This window comes from Lepidochelys olivacea (assembly GCF_965140295.1).
Source record: "Lepidochelys olivacea isolate rLepOli2 genome assembly, chromosome: 2".
Taxonomy (NCBI): Eukaryota; Metazoa; Chordata; order Testudines; family Cheloniidae; genus Lepidochelys; species Lepidochelys olivacea.
This window is the reverse complement of record NC_140412.1, coordinates 154,816,345-154,839,941: the sequence shown is the minus strand read 5'-3', so window position 1 is coordinate 154,839,941 and position 23,597 is coordinate 154,816,345. Positions and strand designations below refer to the sequence as shown.

Genomic DNA, 23,597 nt, shown 5'->3' with positions numbered 1-23,597 from the left:
CCCCCTGCTCGAAGCAGGACCAGTTCCCAGTTAAATCATCCCAGCCAGGGCTTTGTCAAGCCTGCCCTTAAAAACCTCTAAGGAAGGAGATTCTACCACCTCCCTAGGTAACGCATTCCAGTGTTTCACCACCCTTTTAGTGAAAAAGTTTTTCCTAATATCCAATCTAAACCTCCCCCACTGCAATCCCACATTCTTTATGTCTTGGTTAGAAGTAATTGGACCATTCTCCAGTGTGACTCAGCAGTAGTTACCCTGAATCTTAATGAAGAACTTTAGCACCTGAGTCTCAGTGACTCATCAATGCAGTCCCACATTCCTAGACAGGGTCTTAGTCTTTCCACCCTATTAAAGGAGGCAACCCCATTAATTTCAGCGAAGTTGCCCCAGTTTTTGCCAATGCTGAATTTGTCCAAATGGTGTAAGAGAACCTAACATAATGCAATAGATTGTGTTTGTGAAATGAGATATTGTAAATGAATTTCATATTTATACATTTTTACCTAACTAGATTGAGCCAGAAAATATTAAATTGTTTCCTGAAATGATCTATTTATTTTGTTTTGTCCATCTTTAACCCTTCCCTATCTTAGAACGTATGGCATTAATAACCTTATGGATGATCTGAAAATTCTGTATCGCACCGCTGGACAGAAAGGACAGGGTATTACCTTTATATTCACAGACAATGAAATCAGAGATGAGTCTTTTCTTGAGTACATGAACAATGTTTTGGCTTCAGGTGAGGTTTCCAGTCTTTTTGCACGAGATGAAATAGATGAAATTACACAAGACCTGATATCTGTGATGAAGAAAGAGTACCCAAGACGTTCTCCTAGTAGTGAAAATCTCTATGACTATTTTCTTACTCGAGTTCGCAACAATTTGCATGTGGTTCTTTGTTTTTCGCCTGTTGGGGAAAAATTCAGAACTCGCGCACTGAAGTTTCCGGGTTTGATTTCAGGATGTACTATGGACTGGCTCCAGCCCTGGCCTAAAGATGCTCTAGTAGCTGTTGCACAGCATTTTTTAGCTTCCTACAAAATTGAATGCACAGATGGAGTAAAAAAAAGCGTTGTTAATGCTATGGGAACGTTTCAAGATCTTGTAGCTGAACAATGTGTTGAGTACTTTGAACGATACAGGCGTCGAACGTTTGTGACTCCAAAGTCTTATCTGTCATTCATCAGTGGCTACAAAACCATCTACAGAGAGAAATTTGCTGGTGTGGGAAATTTGTCTGACCGCATGAAAACAGGTACAATATACTTTTTTTTAGAAAGAGATATGTATATACTGTATAATAGATATAAGAATAAAGAGGTTGCATTCCTGCTCTAAATGCAAAAGTCAACTCATCCTTAACTATAGAGTCCAGAGTCACAACTGGTGCCTCCATTTTATATTGTGTGTGTGTGTGTGTGTAATTATTCCTTTGTGGTACAAGAATTTGTTTTATGTACAACTCTAAAGTTCACATACTTACTTTTTAAATGTAATAAGTAGCAATGCTTTTTTGGGGAATAAGGAAGATTTTTGATGGTCAGGGAGGACATAAGAATATGAGAGCTGAGGTGATGAGAAAGGGGACATGGAAGGCAGAAGGATGGAGGAGGAGTCAGTGAATGATGCAAAGCTTGGGAAAGAGGGTCTGGAGAAGCCTCCAGCGCTTCCATTTTGCTCACTCCTACTACCCTTTGTGCTTCCTGGTGGTTCTGTTGCATTTTGGCTTGTCTGCGGTTGTGGGTGTCGGCAAGATTTCACCCTATAGGGTAGATCAGTGTAAGTTTCCAATCCTGCTCCCATTGCTGTGGATAAAAAATGGAGTGGGACCAGAATTGGTCCAAAGTGAATTGTATATAACATTCCACTCTTAGATCTTGCACAGCTTGACATATCCTTTAGATCTCTCAAAATGCTGAACATGTCAGAGACCATTATTATTTCTAAAACTCTTTTGTACTGGATGGGGAATTAATGGTTTTGATACCATTAAAACCTACGTTGCAAAATTAACATTTTATGGAACGGTAGTATACCATTAATAGTTACTCTTTTATACAAAGAATCTGAGTCACAGCATTTCAAAAAATTATCCTGTTTGTATAGATTTAAATGAATTGAACTCATTTCGATTAGCAAGGCAGCTACCATAATTGGTTTTCAGTTATATTGTACAGTGTGCTTACAAAACACTTGAAAATTTTGCTTCATTAACTTTGTATGTTTTGTAGACTACAAGTGAATTGTAAATTGATATTAATTAACAGATAAAAAACCCTTTGTTCGCTTTAAGTTAAAACTGCTACTGTGGATGTATTCCAAGAAATGGTACTGCTAAAAAACCCCCAAAACAGATTATGCATTTAAAAGTATTGAAATTAACAACCAAAGGAAAGTAGGTAAATATTCAAATACATTCACAATTAATAGTCTGTTAAATAAATATACCCAGGTAAAATTTCCAAAACCAAGCTTAACTGTTCCCAGAGTTCCTGATCAGCATTCATCCTAAAAATCTGCACCTATCCATTCTACCTCCATAGTCATTTCCAATATGGACTACAAACTCTCACAAATAATCATCCAAAGGTTTCAGAGTAACAGCCGTGTTAATCTGTATTCGCAAAAAGAAAAGGAGTACTTGTGGCACCTTAGAGACTAACCAATTTATTTGAGCATAAGCTTTCGTGAGCTACAGCTCACTTCATCGGATGCATACTGTGGAAACACTTTAGATAAGCTATTACCAGCAGGAGAGTGAGTTTGGGGGGGGGGGTGTGGTGAGAAAACCTGGATTTGTGCTGGAAATGGCCCAACTTGATTATCATACACATTGTAAGGAGAGTGATCACTTTAGATAAGCTATTACCAGCAGGAGAGTGGGGTGGGAGGAGGTATTTTTTCATGCTTTTTGTGTGTATATAAGATCTTCTACACTTTCCACAGCATGCATCCAATGAAGTGAGCTGTAGCTCACGAAAGCTTATGCTCAAATAAATTGGTTAGTCTCTAAGGTGCCACAAGTACTCCTTTTCTTTTTGCGAATACAGACTAACACGGCTGTTACTCTGATACCCCTATAGATGGCCGGTGGATGGCTACACAAATGCAGAGTTATCCTTGTTTGGAGAGTATGCAAAGTAATGGTTTATTTGTGAGTTTTTTTACACGTGATTTTTTTTGTGTCTGTTTCTCTCATTGTTTGTTAAAAATGTGGAGCCAGTCCAGAGCTCAGGAGCATACTGTCTGTCTCTAGCTGCCCCCACCTCCCCAGATTTCCATGTAATGCTGAACTTAGGAGCTCAACATGGTCCGCTGCATCTCCTGAGCTCCACAAGTCTCCAGGCCTCTCTGCTTTGCCCTGTTCTATGGAGCTTAGGAGCAATCTAATGAGTTCCTGTTTCTCCTTGTGTCTAATGGATTTATAAAGTGCCTGTCATGTCGTATGAAGTTTATAAAACTGCACATCACAATACTAAATTTTAGCAATGTTTGAAAATCTCGCTTCATATTTCTGTGCTAATATTAAATTAAATGGCTGTTAGCCTGAATGAGTACCATTATGCAATGTGGTCTGATAGATTTAAGGAATTAAAAACATGCATAAAAAGAAAATAAATATTTAAAATTAGTCATCCAAATCCATATTTAGTAAGTGACCCTGGAGCATGATTCTGATGTCCCTTACTCCAGTGAAAATCAGAGGTAACTCTAGGGAAATAAATGAATTTACACAGGTGTAAAACAGGTTTACAATAAGTGAGATCAGATTTCAGGTCACTTACTCAGGTTCCTAAATATGGATTTGGATGACTGGTTGTAGGCACCGAAGTTTGAACATTTAGGCTTACATCTCACTTTTTCCTGATGCATAAATATACTGTCATAATTTGATTGAAACAGGTCTTGCAAAACTCATGGAAGCTGAGATTTCAGTAAACCAGCTGTCCAAAGAACTGGCAGTGAAAGAGAGAGACTTGGCTGTTGCTTCTAAAAGAGCTGATGGCGTTTTACTGGACGTGACTATGAAAGCCCAAGCTGCTGAAAAGGTGAAAATGCAGGTCCAAAAGGTGAAAGATAAAGCCCATGCCATTGTAGATGAAATTGCCATTGATAAAGCAGCAGCTGAGGAGAAGCTTGAAGCTGCAAGGCCTGCACTGGAGGAAGCAGAGGCAGCACTGCAGGTTAGAATTGAATTGATCCCATGACACGCATACGGATAATGAGCGTAATGATCATTATGTGTGGAACCTAGAGCATTTAATTCTGTTTGTCCATCTTCAGCAAGGCAAATCAGAATGCTGAAAATGCATAAACGGACAGGTTCCAGTTGCCATATTAATTGTGAGTGAGATACAAGGTCCAGAGACTGCAGTTGAATCATCCGGACACCTTACACTAAACACAATCACATACTACCCTTTGGGTTAGATTGAACCTAGCTTGGCAAGGGTGCCCTGGGTGAGATTTAAAAGGCTGTTTTCTCATCTTTCACTCCAAAGCAGAGGCCAGTTGCAGTCTCAGTTTTATTCTTCTGACTGGCAACGTCCAGAGGGCTCTGGCACTGGACTGCTAACCCCTGTGCAGAAACCCTAAAGGCTGGGGAAGGGAGCAGAGAAGTAAAGGTGGGCAATGTTTCTCCCACAATCAGGCAGCAGAGGTGGGCTCCAGGGGAGAGTGCACAGTGTAGAAAATGCTGCTTTTGTGTGCATTCCCTCAGCACACTTTGGCCATATCTTCCATGTGTTGCGCTATGTGTAGGCTGCTGAGTCAATGTAAAGTGAGTCGTACCCATTCTACGCTTCTGAAGTGATTCTCCTTCTGTACAAAGTAGGTGCAGTGACAGTTGCACTGGCTGCCTCTGTGTGCTGAGGTATAAACTCAAAAAGGGAGGCAGGTAGCCACAAAGGGACATAATGTGCAAAAATGTACACTGCACTGATTCTCTGGCTAGTGTCTAGATAAAGCAGGTATAAGTGGTGGGTGTAATCTAGAGTAGCCACAAGTCTGCTTTTATCACAAGTGCAAAGCTGGTGTACAGGGACCCTGCTCAATAACGAGTCCTGGGAGTGCCATTCTTCTTGTCTACACTCAACTGACGTTCCCTGGTGAGACGTGTCTCTTTCCATATTCCCTATCCTGTATTCTCATTTTGTGTAAGATTGATGCCTGGCATATAGTCCGTGGAAATAGCAATCTGTTTTCCTGTGTGTATGGCAGGGAGAGTGTCAGATAGCTGAGGGGTTGGCTAAGGCTGAAGCCGGGGCAGGAACAGGCACAAACTGGGGCAGGGGCAAGCTGCATCTGGGGGAGTCTGTCAGAACTACCAGGTAGTGGAGAATCTCCCAGCAAGATAGCAACATTGAGGAGACTGGAGTGTCTGCTTCCATTAGGAACTTTTATACCTGCTTGTGGATTGGCTGGGCCTTTGCTGATTGGCTTGCCCCTGTCATAGGCCCTGCAGGCAGTTGCCTCTGATGACTCACCAGCTCAGGCTCAGGGATGACTCATGAATCCAGTGAAGTGAGCTGTAGCTCACGAAAGCTTATGCTCCAATAAATTGGTTAGTCTCTAAGGTGCCACAAGTACTCCTTTTCTTTCATCACAGAGAGTTGCCCACAGGCAACAGCAGCGTGTTTGTGTAGATTCAGCATGTAAAAGTCACTCAGGACAAGAGCTGGTTGGGAACTTTCCTCCAGAATGATTTGCTGATGGAAAATGCAGTTTCTGCAAAAATCAAAATTTTTGGTAAAAAATATTTGATTTTCCACCTGGAAAATTAAAATGTTTAGTTTCAGGTCAATTCGACCTGAATTGGAATATTTCATTTTGCTGAACTGATCTGAAATGTGGTAAGATTAACTAATCCAGGGGTTACAATGTTCCAGAAAGCCACTGCTGCAGACAAGAGAATGGACAGAAGGGAATAGGGTTGTCGGCTGCAAGGCCCACTCATTTAGCTCCTCCCCTTGCACAAAGGATGTCTGATCTTCACTTGTGCACATAGGTGCTGGAACTAAGGGTGCTGGGGGTGCTGCTGCACCCGCTGGCTTGAAGTGGTTTCCATTATATACAGGGTTCACAGTTTGGTTCAATGACTCTCAGCACCCCCTCTATACAAATTGTTCCAGGACCCCTGCTTGTACATTTATGAAGTTAAAACTGTGGAGAATCAGGTACACCAGAACTGCTTGCAAAACTGCAGCTGCAGTGCTCATTTTACAGATACAACTTTAAAACAAGTCAATTGTGTCTACCTGAGGCACAGAACTTCAGGGAGGTGCCACCAGTGTATAGCACCTCATTACCGCCACTATCCATCATGGGTAATGGCTAAGCCACAGTCTTGCTCTTTATGTAAAAGGCTAAAAGAGATACCCTACAGTTTGAATTTTAGTTACATTATGTTGGATTCAAAGAGACATTGGTCCCTGATGGAGACAGTCATTAATTCTCATGCACTTCAGTTTGCAAAGGATAGATGCTTAAATAAGAGGGTCATTTTCTTTTGTAATTTTTCAGACTATTAAACCAGTTGACATTGCTACTGTTCGCAAACTGGGTAAACCTCCTCACTTGATAATGCGGATCATGGATTGTGTGCTACTTCTGTTCCAAAGAAAAATTGATTCTGTGACAGCTGACCCAGAACGAACATGTGTGAAGCCATCATGGAATGAAGCTCTGAAGCTAATGAATAATTCAGGATTTCTCAGCATGTTGCTTACTTTCCAAAAGGTAACAACTAAATTACATCATCATTCCTCATAACACCCCTATAGATGAGCATGCCCTTTGTGTTTATATTATGTATAATTCATAGTAGCTGTAGTTCAAACATTGACCTTATTAAAGCTGTTGGGGCTTTTTATAGTTCATAGCTTTCACATTCAGTAATGTAAGTAAGCTCATTTCTTTTTCATTGATCATTATTTTTATAGTCCTTTCTGCTGAAGAGAGATGGATGGCTCAGGAGTCTAGCAAGGGGGTTGCGCTGGTAGGCACAAATGTCCCAAGCAGTGGTCAAATCCTGAAATCCTTACTCTGGTTTGATTCAGTTCTTACTCAGGCAAGCTCCTATTCTTTAATGGGACTTTGCCTAAAAAAGAATGGATTGAAATTTGAGTAAGGATAGCTGGATCTGGACTACTGTTTTTGGAACAGGCCACAACATCCTACCATTCATATCATTATGTTACCAGAACTGTTTGCATACATGCATGTAAGGTCTTGTCTACGCTAGACAAATTTACCATTCTAAGAACTGCTTGGTCATCCTAAAAGCTTGTGAAATGTTTCAAAAGTGTTCCAAATGGTCTGCATGTATTCAAGGAACCATTCTGATTATACTTGCTTTCAGCAAGTATAGGAACTGGTTCAGTCTTAACTGTTTCATTTTGAACCATTTTAGTGCCAATGTGGATAGAGGTTTCTGGTATCCTAGCACAAATCATTCACACATTGTCCTTCCATGATTGTGCTGCAGTGCACCAATCACTGCTCAGATGCCTGCACTTGATTTTCTGCATTCCACTGCACAGAGGTCAATTTGACTGGAAGCCACTTACTCACAGAAATATCTCTGCACACACTATGGAGCTCTGCTATGTGAGCTATTTCAAGGGAAGACAACTTCTACTAGCAACAGATCTGCAACAGCTTTTTCTCATCTCACAACAATGTCCCAAAGAAGACAGTTTATATGTATGCGCCCAGCTGGCCAGAGGCCAACACTTGGGTCCTGATTGTAGTGTGAAGAGGAAATCTAGAAGCAGCATGGGAGAAAAAAACGTGTGTTTAACTGGATGTCTGAGTGACGTTTTGAGCTTAATGTAAACCAGAGAAGCAGTTGATGACAGTAAAAATTAAAAGCCTGAAAGTCGAATATAAGAAAGATAATCACAACTACTCTGGGTCTGGGCAGAAAATCTTCCCTTTTTTACAAGGATCTTAATTGGATTCTGAGGTTTCACCCTCAACCTGAGATGCTGTTGGACACAAGTAAAAAGCCAGGTGGGGTGAGTGTCTGGGGAAAGGACTGCCTCAAGGAGCTGGGAAGACCCAGATGCTGTGGAGCCAGGCCTGGAGCTGTGGGGATCACAGAATCTATTTGAGGGGAACCAGGATCCTGACACAACTGCAGACTTAGTAGACCTGGACAGGTTTTAACCATGGTTTCTGAAATGGTGCTAACTACACTTTTATCCTATCTGCATGTCAAATTAAATTAATTTCAGCACTGTTTCAGATGCACACTTGGTTGATGCCTGTTATCAATAATGGGTAATTTTTGTAGTGCATGGAGTCTCCACTCTCCTTTCATCCTCACTAGTGGTGGTCCCTCCCTCCTGAGGCATATCGGCAGGGCAGCATGAGGAAACTTCAACTGCACCTGTTCAGCCATATCTTGTCATGGACCAGGAGGAGGGTGGTCAGGACTAGTGTTTGGAACAGTGGCGGTGACAGCCAGAGTCAAGAACCAGAAGCCAAGTCAAGGGCCAGAGACAGTGTCAGAGGGCTGGGACAGGGCGAAGGCAGGACTGGAGCGTGGCTGGAAACAAGGCAGGAGCAGAGCTGGGAGTAAGGCAGGAACAAGGCACATGCAAGAGAGATCACAATTGTGGGTGAGTGCATTGAGCAGTTGCTGTCCAAGTGCTACTGCTGGTCTTAACAGCAATCCTGGCAATGGCACTCAGTCAGTCAAGTGATCTGGTTAACCAGGGCTGTAGTTAGCCAGTTGATCCCAGGCCCAGCTACATGCCCTTATTCCTGACACCTCTGTAGGCAGTCAGTACCTAGGACTCTTTATCTGGTATCTTTCCCAAACTCTATAATCACTGAAAGTAAAAAAGAAGAAAATGAGATTAAAGACAATGAGGCCTAATTATGCACTCCTCTCTCAACTAAAACTCCTAATGAGTTGTCCTGTTCGTCACTTATTAATACTATATATGTTCCGAGTGGTAGTTCTCAATGCATTTAACTTTACTCCAAGGAACCAGAACAACTTCTATCAGAATGTCTAAATTCTTGTTGTAAGTGATACTGGCAAATGGAATGAAAAACACTGGAAAACATCTTCCATTTTTGATTAAGTGATTTTCTTGCCTTCTTCTTTCCTTACTCTGAATTTCTGCATTAGTGTATATAGTGGTGGGGAAACCTCATAGTGTTTGGAGTTTTGAATTGGTTACAATGCTACATCTGAACCATTTGATGTAAATCTTACTTTTTGAGAGATTTTCCTTATCGCCTGGTTTTGTCAGGGCCAGGAATGTCAATTCAGGTCCCAGATGGATTTTAGACATGCATCTATTTAAAAGCAAAATTATTAACTGCATGTTTCAAACCTCAAAATAGAGATTTAGACTGGTTCTTACTCCACCTATGCTAGTTTGCTAAACCCAAAAATTGAATAGGAAGAAATAAAATCTAGATATTTTTCAAACATCCAAATTTCAGCAAACTTTCCTCATTATAATGTAACTAAACCTAATTTCATCTATTTTCATGACTGTCTTTGTAACCATTACATTAGCTAGTGATCTGTCAGGAGCAAGGCAGACATTTCTGTCAAGTACCTTCAGAACAAAGATCTATTACTTTGATGCTATGAATAGGAGGGTGATTTTTAGACTCATTAAAATAAGCATATTAATAAATTGTATGTAAAATAAAGTTTGAAACATTTAATACTTCCTCCATTAAACAGTCATGCCTCCCACATATATGCCTTACCAGTACATATTATATTGTTTTAGGGGTTAGTTTCAGTTTTTTCCATTATTTAAATAATTATATAAGGACCACAATCATCATTGCTTTATTGATTTGCCTTTTAATGTTCTCTATAGTTTGTGAGAAAAAATTAGGTTAAAATAATGAAATGGAAAGTTGAAACAAATGCCTTTTAAAATTTAGGATCAGCATCAGTATTATCAGCAATCCGTGTAGAGCCAAATAGGGCTTTCAAGATTAAACCCTTTGTTGGTACAGATGGGGCCATGTTGCAGTGGGGCTGCAGGAGGAATTCTGGCAAACTGTGAGGAGAAGCAACTCCACTACCCATTAAAAAGGATGAAAGGGTGCAGCCTGCACTTCCCTCAACACTGGTAGGTTTGCTAATAAGTGTGACAAGTGGGTGTGGCCATAGTCCTCCTCTCACCCATCATTCCCTGCTCCTTTGGGGAGGCTTGCATCAGCCAAAAAGAATGCATTCGCTCCCCAGTCAGATTGTAGCTGGCCTCTGCACAGGTGCAAAAAGCATTCTTCCCTCCTCCTGGTGCATCCATATTGAACTAGAAGCGATCTCGTCTTTAATAATTTGCTTTAATTGTTTGTGTTCTGCTTTCAAATTCAAGCCTACTCTGCAAAATCTGATAGGTTGCTAATTTTTTTCAACACACTCTGAGCACTGAATACAGGGGAAAGTTCAAAAAGAAAATTAAGAACATAAATCGATCACTTTAAAACTGGTGTTAAATTATTGAAGTCATGTGGATATAAATTCTCCATCATCTTTCTAGAGCAGATCCCAAGCAAAACTTTGACTAACTTAATCCTACGTAGATACAACCTAGATTTAAAAAAGAAAAAAAACAGTGTAGAGCACCATATTCCAATACCGAGTGAAATATAAACCCAAATACAATACTCTGGGTGCAATAGTAATATAAATGATTAATAATTAAGAGGGATATTTAATATAGGCTGGTAGGTTTCAGGAGAGAAGCAGAAGAATGAATTTGTGTGCTTGGGAAGTACACTTAGTGCAATTGGAGAGAGATCTGGAGAATTGAAAAGAGGGTCAGCAATTAAGTAACAAACTGAAAGGAAAAGTGTATGCTGCATGTATTTGTTCCTGCCTGCTCTGTGATTTGGAAATGGTGGGTCTTATGGAACTCTAAGAAAAGGAGATACAGATAGTTGAAAATAATATACTGAGGAGAATGGCAGACAAGCAGGGGGTAGACAGAGTGTGCCTGGAAGAAATTAGGGGGAAGATGAACTTGGGACTCTCAGTGATAGACAGGCTGAAGAGTGCATACTTGAAGTAGGCTGAACATGTGATAAGAATGGAAGAAACCAGCAAAGAAAGAATGGGAGGAAGAGGGCAGCAAGAAAAGACATGGAAGACTGAAAATACGATGGAAAGATTCTGTCAAGAGAAGTTTGAAGAGAATACAATGGAACACCAAGACCTGTGAACCTGTGCCATGGACTGGCAGGAGTTGTGAAGAACTGTGGGCACCTCCTGCCCCATGTAAATGGGAAAAGGAGTTGAAAAGTGAAGTGATTTAATATACATGTAATGGTAAATCACTTTTTTAAGAAAAAACATTTTTTGAAGAACAATATTATTTTACAGTCATGTTTTTAAAATAAGTATAATTATGCACACTGTAAAGTGATTATTATTTTGGTAAGGATCATATGTTCATACTGCATGTTTGCCTGAAAATTAATTGGTCACAATCATGTAATTGAATTTATAATTTAACTTTATCTTTAGATTTCTTGCAAATAAACTCCTCTAATTACAGTTTTTTGGCTTTACAATGTGTTCTACTTTTATATGCATGATAAAATGATGTATTGTGTTTTGTGTGTGTATATATAAATATATATATATATATTTTATTAAATAGGATTCAATTACAGGAGAGATTGTGGAACTGCTACAGCCTTATTTAGACATGGAAGATTATAATCTGGAGACGGCTAAAAAAGTTTGTGGGAATGTAGCAGGTCTGTGTTCATGGACACAAGCAATGGCATACTTCTACAGTATTAATAAAGAAGTCCTTCCCCTTAAGGTATTTCATATATTTATTTTCCACCAGTGAGGTTAAAATGCTAAAACACATGGGTAAAAATAACTTCTCATCACGTTTGAAATAACTAAACTATTTACTTTGAAAGAAACTATGTTAAAAGAACACTAAGGTTGGAAAGTCAAGCATTTAGAAGTTGGGAAATGCCAGAATTAAGTTTGCTTGTGCAACTTTAATTCGACCTCTGATGCATATATGTTATAATATAGACTTTAACTGCATGATCACATACTGTTTTTTAGACAGAACCCCGCCTCATGCAGAGCCCAGCTTCTCCTTCTCCTTCACTCTGCTTGGGCTCCAGCATGGAAAAATATTGAAAGTACAGTGTCACAGTGGCTCCCTGCTGATGGGCAGGCCCCAAATACAGAGGGGAAATGGGTACACTTTACCAGGGCCCAGTCCAAGGGAGGTGCTCAGCCAGAAGACCATAAGCCCATGACCATGACAAAAAAACCTTTAATTAGCGTGTCTGTGTGCGTTGGGATGTGGGCCTGTGTTATGAGTCTCCCCTAGGCCTAGTGAAAGGTTGTGGCTTGCTGCTAGGAAGAGCAATTGCAAGGAAATTACTGCTCAGCCTCCACAGCCTTGGGATGGAGCATCCTCTGTTCAGTTCACATGTATAAGCTGTGAGGAGCTGGAGCATGCTCGGTGCAAATGGAATCTTTGGAGAATTTAGCTGCCAAACTCTAACAAATCTCTCCTGAGCATATGTGAGATCTTTCAAAGGCTTACTTGGGCAAACGTGGGTGGTTTTTCACTTTGATGGGAAAAGATACATTCCTGATACCAGAGTGCCTCTGTGCCAAATTTCAAGTCCCTTCTCCAAAGTATGGAGATACTACAGCTTCTCAACACAAAGTTTGAAAGAATTATTTGCAATGGGGAAAAAGTTTCCCTCATCTCTCTGAACTGTTTTTGATTAAAAATAAAATAATAATCAGTCTGAACAGTTAAAGTTTGGCAAAGTTATAAGCCAAACATTTTATTATAATGGAAAATGGTGGTAACCTTAACTATAGGGGTCACTATCTGGACTTCCTATAATCCTAAAGTTATAGCTGTGAGGAGGCGGTATGCTGTCGGCTTTCTTTTTTTTGAACATGTTGCACAGTGTTGATATTTAACAGGAATCCCAGGAGCTATTGGGGAGGTCATGGGAGTTGCCTTTGAATCCTCCCTTTGCATCTTTGGATCCTCCCTTTGAATTCTTTGGAGGAGGACACAGTACACTGCAGTAGGTTGCTGGTCCTGAGTCAACTCTTGGGAAACAGAACTGTTGGCAAGACAGAGTCAAAGTGTACTGTGCCTGATCACCAGCAGATGTGCGGGTTGTGGGTGATGAACCAGGGGATGCCAAGGACAACAGTTGAATCTGTTGCAGGAATTTAGCCCAAATTGGAAAATTGCTTGGTGGCCTCAAATGGCAGTTAACTCTAGGGGAACCATCCGGTGGGTGACCAGTCCCAACAAAAGGAGTGAACCATTTATGGACTCCACTAACTTGGTGGAGTCCTTGCAGTGGATGGGGGTATTGTGTGGTTGGTCAAACTCCAGTTCCATGAAATTGCCTGAGGGCAAACAAGTCCACCAGTGTCTCTAGGTTGGTATCGGGCATCACAGAGTGCCAGAGCCTGAGAGGGAGTTGGAAATATGTTGGATCCTGATTGGCCATCACCAGGGTACTGGCAGACACGAGTTGATGTGGGCTGCTTGGGGAGAGAGGAAGGATGCCAGCCCAGCCTGGACCCCCTATCGAGGCTGGTGCTTGATGTTTACCTGACCAGGGCACAGATTGAACCTTGGCAGGGCTACTTGATGCAAAGTGTTCTAGTTCCCCGCAGTATAGGCATAGGCTGTTGCCCAGCATTGATTCTTCTTCATGTTGAGAGGCCTCCTCGACTTGCATGGGTTTGGGCAACAAGGAAGGGCTTGGTGATGGGGGAAGGGCTGAACCAGCAGGGCTGGCTGGAGCCAAGAGGACCATCTTTTTTCTTGCCAGTGTTTGGTCAAGCGGTAGTCAATCTTGATGCATAGGTCAGATAAGGCTTCCAGAATGGACAGGGATTCCACCCATGCCAATTCATCTTTAATATCATTGATTAAGGTGATCCGGAAATGATAACACTGGGCAGCCTCATTCCACTCGGTCTCTTCTACCAAACATCAGAACTCCACTACATATTTAGCAACTGGCCCGTGTTCCTGCTACAACACTTGAAACGTGGTTTTGGCCATACACTTGTGACTTGGGTCACTGAAGATCATCACCATAGCTTGAACCAAGTCCTCAAATTGTCCCAGAAGTGGGCTTGATTATTCCAGGAGTGGAGATACCCAAGCCAGGGCCTCCCTGGGAAGCAGGCTTATAATCAATCCCTCTCGGGCTTGGTCAGTAGGGTGCAATTGTGGGCAGAGAAGAAATATGACCTGACACTGAATTTCCATGGAACTTATCAGGTAGGGGGAGCTTGAGCCCATGAGGAGCAGCGGTCACTGCTGAAGGTAGCATGGCTTGAGATTACAGGGCTGCATTCTGTGCCTGCAGGGCAGCAATCTGGGCTTGCAAGGTCTTGTAGGGCTTCCACTGTCTCTGTCAGAGAGATACTGACCTTTATCGAATCCATGTTTGCCCTATCAGTCCTAGTCCTTTTATTGTTTGTGATTGGGCTACGCACACTGTCAGTGATCAGGACATGGACAATCATGCCCAGTGGTTAGAGCAGGAGTCGGTAGCCAGGAATCACAGACCAGAGTCAGAGCTGGAGTCAGAGGCCAGGCACCAGAATCAAGGGTCAGAGTTCAAATCAGAAGTCAGAAATCAGAGCTAGGGGTCATAATCAGAGTCAGAGGTCAGATTCCAGAGCTAAAGGTAAGGAATTGCAGCCAAGGGTCAGTACTGGGTTCCCTGGAGTGAGGTAAGACTGGGTCCAAGGCAGGAACAGGAGTGGGAACAAGCAGGCACAAAAACTATAACAGCCATGGGCTAATGCTTTGAGCAGCTGCTGAACAGCTATTGCTGCTGTGCTGAAGAGCCAGTCTGCTGACTCTTCCAACCAATCAGGTGAGGTAGCCAATCAGGCATCCCACTTCCGGCCAGCCGTACTGGTTAGTTTGACTGGAGACTGATTCAGCTGCAGGCCCTACTTCCAAACTCGCTCTGCTGCAGGCCCTGATACCTAAGCTCCCTGTTCCAGTTGATCTATTTAGTTCTTTTCTCCCAAAGACCTGCCTCTTTGTGTTGGATTAGCTTTCAGCTCCAAATACCCCATTCTATGGGGGGCAGCTCTCTCTCAAGTCTTCTCTCTCAGTCTCACACATCTCACCTTTTAGGTGTCATGGTGTGTATTTTTCCTTGCTTTTCTCCACTATAAAATAATTGCTATCACCAGCCTCGTCCCTATGATCTGCTGTATGTTAGCAGATGTAGTGGCAATAGCTACTGAAGTTCTTGTTGACATTGCTATTCCCCAGAGGTTGAATTCATGGAACAATGTACTCTTCCTTTGTTGACATGAATCAGATTTGCTCCTCTAATTCTCTGTTGACAGAGCCATTTCTCTTAGGGCCCACCAGACTTCATGCTGTATGTTTTATCACGCTTGGCCAGGGCCAGCTCTAGACCATATGGTGCTCCAGGCGAGGAGCATCTTCAGCGATCCCCACCATGTATTAAACTTTTGAATACCTTATTTTTTACTGCATTTGTAGTCCATTTCATGACTTTGATGCACGATTTGGGAACTACAGGCTGGTCAGCCTTACTCACCTCAGTCCCCGGAAAAATCATGGAGCATGTCCTCAAGGAATCAATTCTGAAGCACTTAGACGAGAGAAAAGTGATCAGGAACAGTCAGCATGGATTCACCAAGGAAAAGTCATGCCTGATTAATCTAATTGCCATCTATGATGAGATAACTGGTTCTGTGGATGAAGGGAAAGCAGTGGACGTGTTATTCCTCGACTTTAGCAAAGCTTTTGACACGGTCTCCCACAGTATTCTTGCCAGCAAGTTAAAGAAGTATGGGCTGGATGAATGGACTATAAGGTGGGTAGAAAATTGGCTAGGTTGTTGGGCTCAATGGGTAGTGATCAATGGCTCCATGTCTAGTTGGTAGCCGGTATCTAGCGGAGTGCCCCAAGGGTCGGTCCTGGGTCCGGTTTTGTTCAATATCTTCATAAATGATCTGGAGGATGGTGTGGATTGCACCCTCAGCAAGTTTGCAGATGACACTAAACTGGGAGGTAGATATGCTGGAGGGTAGGGATAGGATACAGAGGGACCTAGACAAATTGGAGGATTGGGCCAAAAGAAATCTGATGAAGTTCAACAAGGACAAGTGCAGAGTCCTGCACTTAGGATGGAAGAATCCAATGCACTGCTACAGACTAGGGACCAAATGGCTCGGCAGCAGTTCTGCAGAGAAGGACCTAGGGGTGACAGTGGACGAGAAGCTGGATATGAGTCAACAGTGTGCCCTTGTTGCCAAGAAGGCCAATGGCATTTTGGGATGTATAAGTAGGGGCATTGCCAGCAGATCGAGGGACGTGATCGTTCCCCTCTATTTGACATTGGTGAGGCCTCATCTGGAGTACTGTGTCCAGTTTTGGGCCCCACACTACAAGAAGGATGTGGATAAATTGGAGAGAGTCCAGCGAAGGGCAACAAAAATGATTAGGGGTCTGGAACACATGACTTATGAGGAGAGGCTGAGGGAACTGGGATTGTTTAGTCTACGGAAGAGAAGAATGAGGGGGGATTTGATAGCTGCTTTCAACTACCTGAAAAGTGGATCCAAAGAGGATAGATCTAGACTATTCTCAGTGATAGCAGATGACAGGACAAGGAGTAATGGTCTCAAGTTGCAGTGGGGGAGATTTAGGTTGGATATTAGGAAAAACTTTTTCACTAGGAGGGTGGTGAAACACTGGAATGCGTTACCTAGAGAGGTGGTGGAATCCCCTTCCTTAGAAGTTTTTAAGGTCAGGCTTGACAAAGCCCTGGTTGGGATGATTTAGTTGGGATTGGTCCTGCTCTGGGCAGGGGGTTGGACTAGATGGCCTCCAGAGGTCCCTTCCAACTCTGTTATTCTATGATTTGCATGCATGATTTATCTCTGTCATATAAGATGATAAATTTGCATGATAGGATCTGTAAATCTGTATTTATTCATGCCATATATAAGCAAATAAAAATGGTTTCCTCTAAGCTTATAGAAACTTTTTAATTTTAAGAATAACTGAAATGTACTAACTTCAACAAATTGAACTGGGCACTAATATTTGGTGGACCAGCATTAAATAGTGTTGCAGTAAGTGACAGCCTTAGAATATTAACTCTAGTCCTTTCGTTCAAAAAGTTGCTTTTCTCACCTTTGCCCTTGCGAACTGTCAGAGTGTCACAGAGATCCAAAGACTGGCCAATAGCATTTTGAAGCGATAAAATAGCCATCATCGATCAAAGTTATGTTTTAATGAGCCTGAGCTTCAAAAAGCTGCACTTACCACTTGCAACTGTGACGGGCAGCGTGAACAGAATCCTGAAAGCTATCCACAGATTAGGAAAAGTGTCTGTCAGCTCTGCATCATGAATGAATTGGAAAAGAGAGTGCTTCCTGTTTTGTAGAATGTGACAGGTGTTGTCCAATTTGACATAGAGGTCTTTATCATCGATGTCAGAACATTCCCCATGTGTCAGTGTCCAGAGAAGGTCTGTACAATTGTCCAAAAGTGTTTTCCTGTCTGCTGGCAGCTTACTAAGGTCATACAACCTCCCCTCCCCCCTGAGGTCTTTTTGTGCTGCTTCATTTATCCAAACCTTTCTTCAATGGACACTCAAGCAGTTAAAAAGTGAGCAAAAAAACCTCCCTCTTGAATTTTTCTTCTGAGCTTCCCATCACTTCATCTCTGCCCTCGTAACCAAACTCTCTTTTTCCGATGACTATGAGTTTCCTTGAAGACTGGCTCAACTCCCAAGTTTTCTGCCATTTCTTTAGCAGCATGATGGCATCTTCAAATCCGTTGTCTCTGATGGCTACAAAGAAATCAAGACAGCTTCTTTTCAAAGTAGTAGTGGTCGTGATGTCCATTGACTGAGTTTGTAATGCCTTGCTTACAATGTTTACTGGGAACAGGATATTGTGCCAAACCACAACTGAGACCAGAAGTTTGAAGTCAGTGATCTGGTTTGCCAGGCTTTGCACTTCGTGTTGGGCTCTGGCCTTGGCTTTACTTGACTATGCCAGTTCCATCAATACGTCGTAAACCTCAGTCTCTTGGTACCTCACTGGTCTTATGCGGTCAATGCAGCTCTCCCAGCGAGCATCACTTAGCAGCTTCACAGTCAGATTTGTAACATGGCTGTGAGGATCTTGCACCTGATAAATGATGCTGAAAACAGGATGTATAGCCTTTGCAGTACTCCGAAGAGAGATACTGAATGTAAAGAAAATGATGCTGCATCGGACACAACCCGGTGGAGGGAACGGCAGCCACAAGGCAGGAAGACAGCTCTTGGATTCAGCGCAAGGATCCTTGCCTGGACACCATTGTTTCTTCCCGTCATGTTCGCACCGTTGTCATAGCCTTGACCACAGCAGTCCTAAAGCTTTATTTTATTCTCATTCAAGCCATTTATGCACAGTTCTGTTAGGCCTTTTCTAATAAAGTCCGTCCACAGATCGGAAACAGATAAAATGTTCCTTTACTTGGATACAGCCATCTTCGTCATCAACAAATCTTACTGTAAATAACATTATGTGACTGATATGGGAAGCGTGGAATCCATTATTACGGCATAGTCTTGGCTTTGCCGAGCCGCATCAATATGTTATCAAGCACCTTCCTTTCCATAAGGTCAATCAATTTGTTTTGAATTGTTTTGCTGCAGTAATGGTCCACAGTTTCTTTACGAACTACTCAATGTAGGTGCTCATGAAAGACATTATAGTATTTCCCAAGGAGCTCTACTAAACCAAGGAAATTACCATTACGTTCAGTGAACAACATATCCAACAAACTCTGGAAAGCCATATTATTCTTTGCAAGCATGGTGGTGGGTATTGTAGGCAAGGGGAGGCTGTGCCTCCCCAAACAGCCTACCATGGCCCTGCCCCCAGGCCAGCATGCCTCCTGAAGGGACTCGGGGTCACTGGGGCAGCTGCTGCTGGGCCGTACTGCCTGCCTGGTGCTCTGGGGCTGGCTGCCCGAGCACTGGGACTGGGGGCCTGGTGACTGTGCTGCCTGACTGCTTCAACCCCAGGGCCAGGGGTGCAGTGCCGGTGCTGTCCGGCCACCTGACCCCGGGGCTGGGGACATGGCGACTATGCTTCCCAGACATCTGGGGTCCTGGAGCTGGGGGCGCGGCAGCTGCGCTTCCCAGCCACCCACAGCACCGGTGTTGGTGATGCTGTGGCCACGCTGCCCAGGGGCTGTGGGAGTTGAGGTTGTGGCACACCGGGGCTGGGCCCTCGGCCCCCGGCCATCCGGCACTGGGACCAGGGGGCTGCAGTGGGAGTGCTTTGGGCTTCTGCAGGGGAGAGGGGACAGAAGGTGCGGGGCCTCAGGCACAAGGGGAGGAGACAAGCATTAGCCTCCCTGGGTGGCTGGGTCACTGGCCTCCCATGTTTGCAAGGAAGAGGGTAATTGAGCATGTTCCTCCAATGCTGGGTTTCTACACTAATAATGCGTTGGTTTTCTGCGTCTGTGCATTTATTTAGCTTGAGCCTAGACTCGAACTCCATCCATTTGGAGTAGGGCACGAAATGGCCAGGTGACGTTTCATGTTGCTTCAGAGCATCAGCTAAGTTATGCCAGTAATTGTACCCAGAAAGCATAAGCAACAATTTGGCATTCTTGTCAAATATTTTGCAAGAAAAACAGAACACTTTGTCAGTTGATTTTGGGTAAACCAGGCAGCACCCCAAGCCCGGCACCCGCCAAGCCCGGCACCCCAGGCAGTTGCCTGGGTCATCTGCTGCTAAATCCAGCCCTGCTCTTGGGATAAAATCTGAAGACATGCACTTGGCTTTTCTTTTTCACAAGGATTTCACTAATTAAAGCAAGGACAATTTACTGGATTTCAGCATATTATAATCAGAATTAAGGACATTTTCTTAGCAGAGCCCTGTGTTACAAATCAGTGCTTATTTAGACTGTTTACAGAGTCACCATAATAGTGTCAATGTTCTGTTTGTTTATTGGCTTGGGCAAGGTGGGAGGTATTTGCCTAAGTGAGACCTTTTATGAGATATATACGGGTAATAAAGCTTTTGACAGAAAATGCATGACCACTTCAGAAATCTTGTAACAAAAGGAGTATAGAGTTAAGTTACATGCTGATTAAACCAGATGCTCGTTAAATTCCAAAATAACCAGTTCAGCTGGAAATAATCTTTAATTATAAATGTGATTACTAAGCAGGGTTTCCTTTAGTTGCTCCCTGATTTTTTACAATCATGTATATAGTGGAATAAACTTTTCATAATTCATTGAATAAATATCAGTTTTGTCTGGTAGGAATGCACTAGTCATGAGCTCAGATTTCAATGATTTAATATTAGTAATTAAGAATTAAACAGTTAGGTGAAGCATGTTGATTGGATTTTAGCTCCCAGAAGAGCAAAAATGCATGTTTAGTGCAACTGGTACAGTGTGCTTCCTTTTACTTTTATCACAGAAGTAGTTGGGAGGAAAATCAGTAGTTTCCATAGTAGCTGTTCATAATTCAAAAGTCACAGTTGTCATTTGTTCTTGCCCTGAGAAGAAATTACAAAAGTTTGAGTCTTGGGTGTAATACTGAACAGATTGCCTAAAGTCCCTAGCGTACAGCTGTTTCGTGATGGCCTTCGAGTGCATTGCCGATTTTGAACTGTTGAAAATGAAGATGCATTGTATGATTAACTGATCAGCCTGAAGATACTAACGAATCAAAGCAGTTTAATACTGCACCAAGCTGCTTAATGTTGTGATTTCTTGCCAGCAATAACTAAAATTGAAAAAAGAAACTATATTCAAATTTTATGGTTTCAAACAAAGCATTGTATTAAAATAATACCCCAGTACTGTACCGTACATACAACACTATAGTAGTATGGAATGAATGCTATGAGTTAGAACTGTCAGATAATTGGGATTCAATATTTTTCACCTTGAATTATTTGTAGGCAAATCTAGCGTTGCAGGAAGCAAGGCTAGCAGTTGCGCAAACTGAATTAAATAACGCACAGAACCAGCTTGATGAGAAACAGAGGGAATTGGACCAAGTACAAGCCATGTATAATGCTACCATGCAAGAGAAACAAACTTTACTGGATGATGCTGACGCATGCAGACGGAAGATGAACAATGCCACAGCCCTAATTGAAGGATTAGGTGGAGAAAAGGTATTGATGCATCTGAGCAGAGATCCAGCATAAATTAATTGCTTTGAGCACAATCCATAGCAACAATCAATAGTGCCAAATAAATTCACAGACAAAAAGTGACATCTATATACTGTAGTGTGAATGTTATTGTATTTTGCTTATATATATATATATATATATATATATAAAATTCTTGGTTGATCTGTGTGTATATAACAAAGTTATAATAGCCTGTTGAGTTAATATTGCTCTTTTGTATGCATATTTAGATCATTATTCTGCAATTCATGTTGTGCTAATGGTTTGATTTAAGCACTGGGAGCAATACTGGCAAAACTCCTTTAACTTAAACAGGATCATGAAATAGGTCTTTAATTAAACATTTGAATTAAATATTATGAAAATAATTGTTCTTTTTTATATATACCCAAGAATAGTAGTTCAAAGTATTGACTACTTCCCTGCAAAACTTCCAGTTGCAGGTCTGTGAGTTGACAAACATTTCAATCCATAGGGTATAATTTTGATTTGTCAATATCCCATGGGCAAGACCTGTCGGGTCACAGATGTTGTTATAGTTTTCACCCAGTAGAAGAATAAGACCTGGCAGCATTTCAGATCTTTAAAATACTTTGTTTTTAATTCAGAATGCATATCTGAAGATAGAGGAGCATTGCCTTTACGAAATTATGTGTGCTTCCAGTAAACACTGGATATATGTTTTGAACCCAAGGGTTGGAAATTTTGACTATGTCATGGTGTGACCATTGCCCCATGTGCTTTGAGTTTGAAGTTGCCATTCCTTGTAAGGGTGAGGGAACTACTTTGATGGCCCGACTTCAGAGGCTTATGGAACCTGAACCTTTCCAGAGGACTCTGAAGCAGGATACTGTTCATCTCTGCTGGTCATTTGGTAGCACCTTATAATAATTGTTTGGGTGAAATCCTGGCCTCAGTGAAGTCAATGAGAGTTTTGCCATTGATTCCAGTGGGCCCAGGATTTCACCGTATGTCCTTCACTTTGATGGGTTGGCTCCTCGGTTCCTTCTTCCCTGGGTTCTTCACAAGTCACCCTGCTTATGGAGGACTTGTGACCGCTGAAGCAGAAACAGGGACAGCTAGACCAGTGGTGGTGCAAGACTTGATCTAATTGATTCCATCATCAGGTATATGATGTGATGATTTAATCATATGCTGTGGCTGTTCAGAACTATAAAGACATTTTTTGCCTCCACCATTGCATCCACAGAGTCTCGAAGTTTGAGGCAAAAAAGCTGTCGTTTTTTTATTGTGTTTTAAATATATATGAAATGTATTGAATGCTTTGGCTACATATTTTTAAGTCAATACTTAAACTGAAAGAGCAAATCTGAACATGTGTCTGCAACTCAGTATGGTGGGTTTTCATGGGTGTTGAGCTGTAAGATCTTTCAGGACCTGTGAGTCAGCTATACTTTCTGAGACCGACAGCACGATAAGGGGATACACAGAGCCTGGTCCTGCCATCTTCACTTGGGCAAAACTGTCACTGGCTTTAATGAGAGTTTTGTTTAAGTAAAGATTGTAAGACCAGGCCCATAGTGCATACAAAACAAATGAGAATAGAAATTCATAAAAGTAAGGGAATAATTAAAAAAGTGATTTAGGAAATTTCTTATGCTTTCAGAATAGACTGTTTTAAGCCCAAAACACTCTTGGTTCAATTAGCAGTAAAAATATACTGGGAAGAAAAAATAGATGCTTTGATTTGAACTTCAGTTGAATTTTGTGCCTATTTAACAAAGTTCTTTACAACATTTTAAAATTTAGATTCGTTGGACAGAAAGCAGCAAAAGTTTTCAAGATCAAATTATTCGATTAGTTGGAAATGTTCTTCTAGCCACTGGATTTCTCTCCTACTCTGGGCCATTCAATCAGGAGTATAGAAACTTGCTGCTCCGGCTGTGGAAGACAGAGATGGACCAAAATAGGATTCCATATAGTGACGTAAGTATTCCTGCATTCTAGAAAAAGATACATTATTGTGCCCCACAGAGAAATACTGCTAAGAACATGTAATTCTTAACAGAGAAATCCTTTGAAAAGATTTACCGGCTGTCAAGTTCCATCTCCTTCTTTAAACAAAAAAATTGGCAAATATGCTAATATGAAAAAATCTCATTCAAAAATCCTCTCTTTTTACTTCAGTACATCAAAAATCCTGTACGTACTGAATCACATGGTGGAGTTAGCAAATTCAACCAGGTTACTGTAATCTGAGAACCTCTTATGTTAACATTTCTGTGAATCACTTTAGCTATATATGGTATTTCGTGACAGTAAGATAATATAAAAAAGAGCCTGTTCCTGCTCCCATTGAAGTCAATGGCGGCAATTTTAGGCACCAAATCCCTGT

General features: G+C 41.9%; 1 protein-coding gene across 1 annotated transcript in view; it reads left to right on the top strand.

The window, feature by feature from the left end:
* LOC311517041 (dynein axonemal heavy chain 5-like) overlaps positions 1-23,597 on the top strand; it is a 266,786-nt gene that overhangs the window by 156,471 nt on the left and 86,718 nt on the right. The window contains exons 57-62 of the mRNA XM_084621560.1: positions 594-1,258; positions 3,907-4,187; positions 6,526-6,741; positions 11,652-11,819; positions 21,002-21,220; positions 23,012-23,188. Coding sequence (XP_084477686.1) covers positions 594-1,258; positions 3,907-4,187; positions 6,526-6,741; positions 11,652-11,819; positions 21,002-21,220; positions 23,012-23,188 — 1,726 coding nt within the window. The remainder of the gene's footprint in view (positions 1-593; positions 1,259-3,906; positions 4,188-6,525; positions 6,742-11,651; positions 11,820-21,001; positions 21,221-23,011; positions 23,189-23,597) is intronic.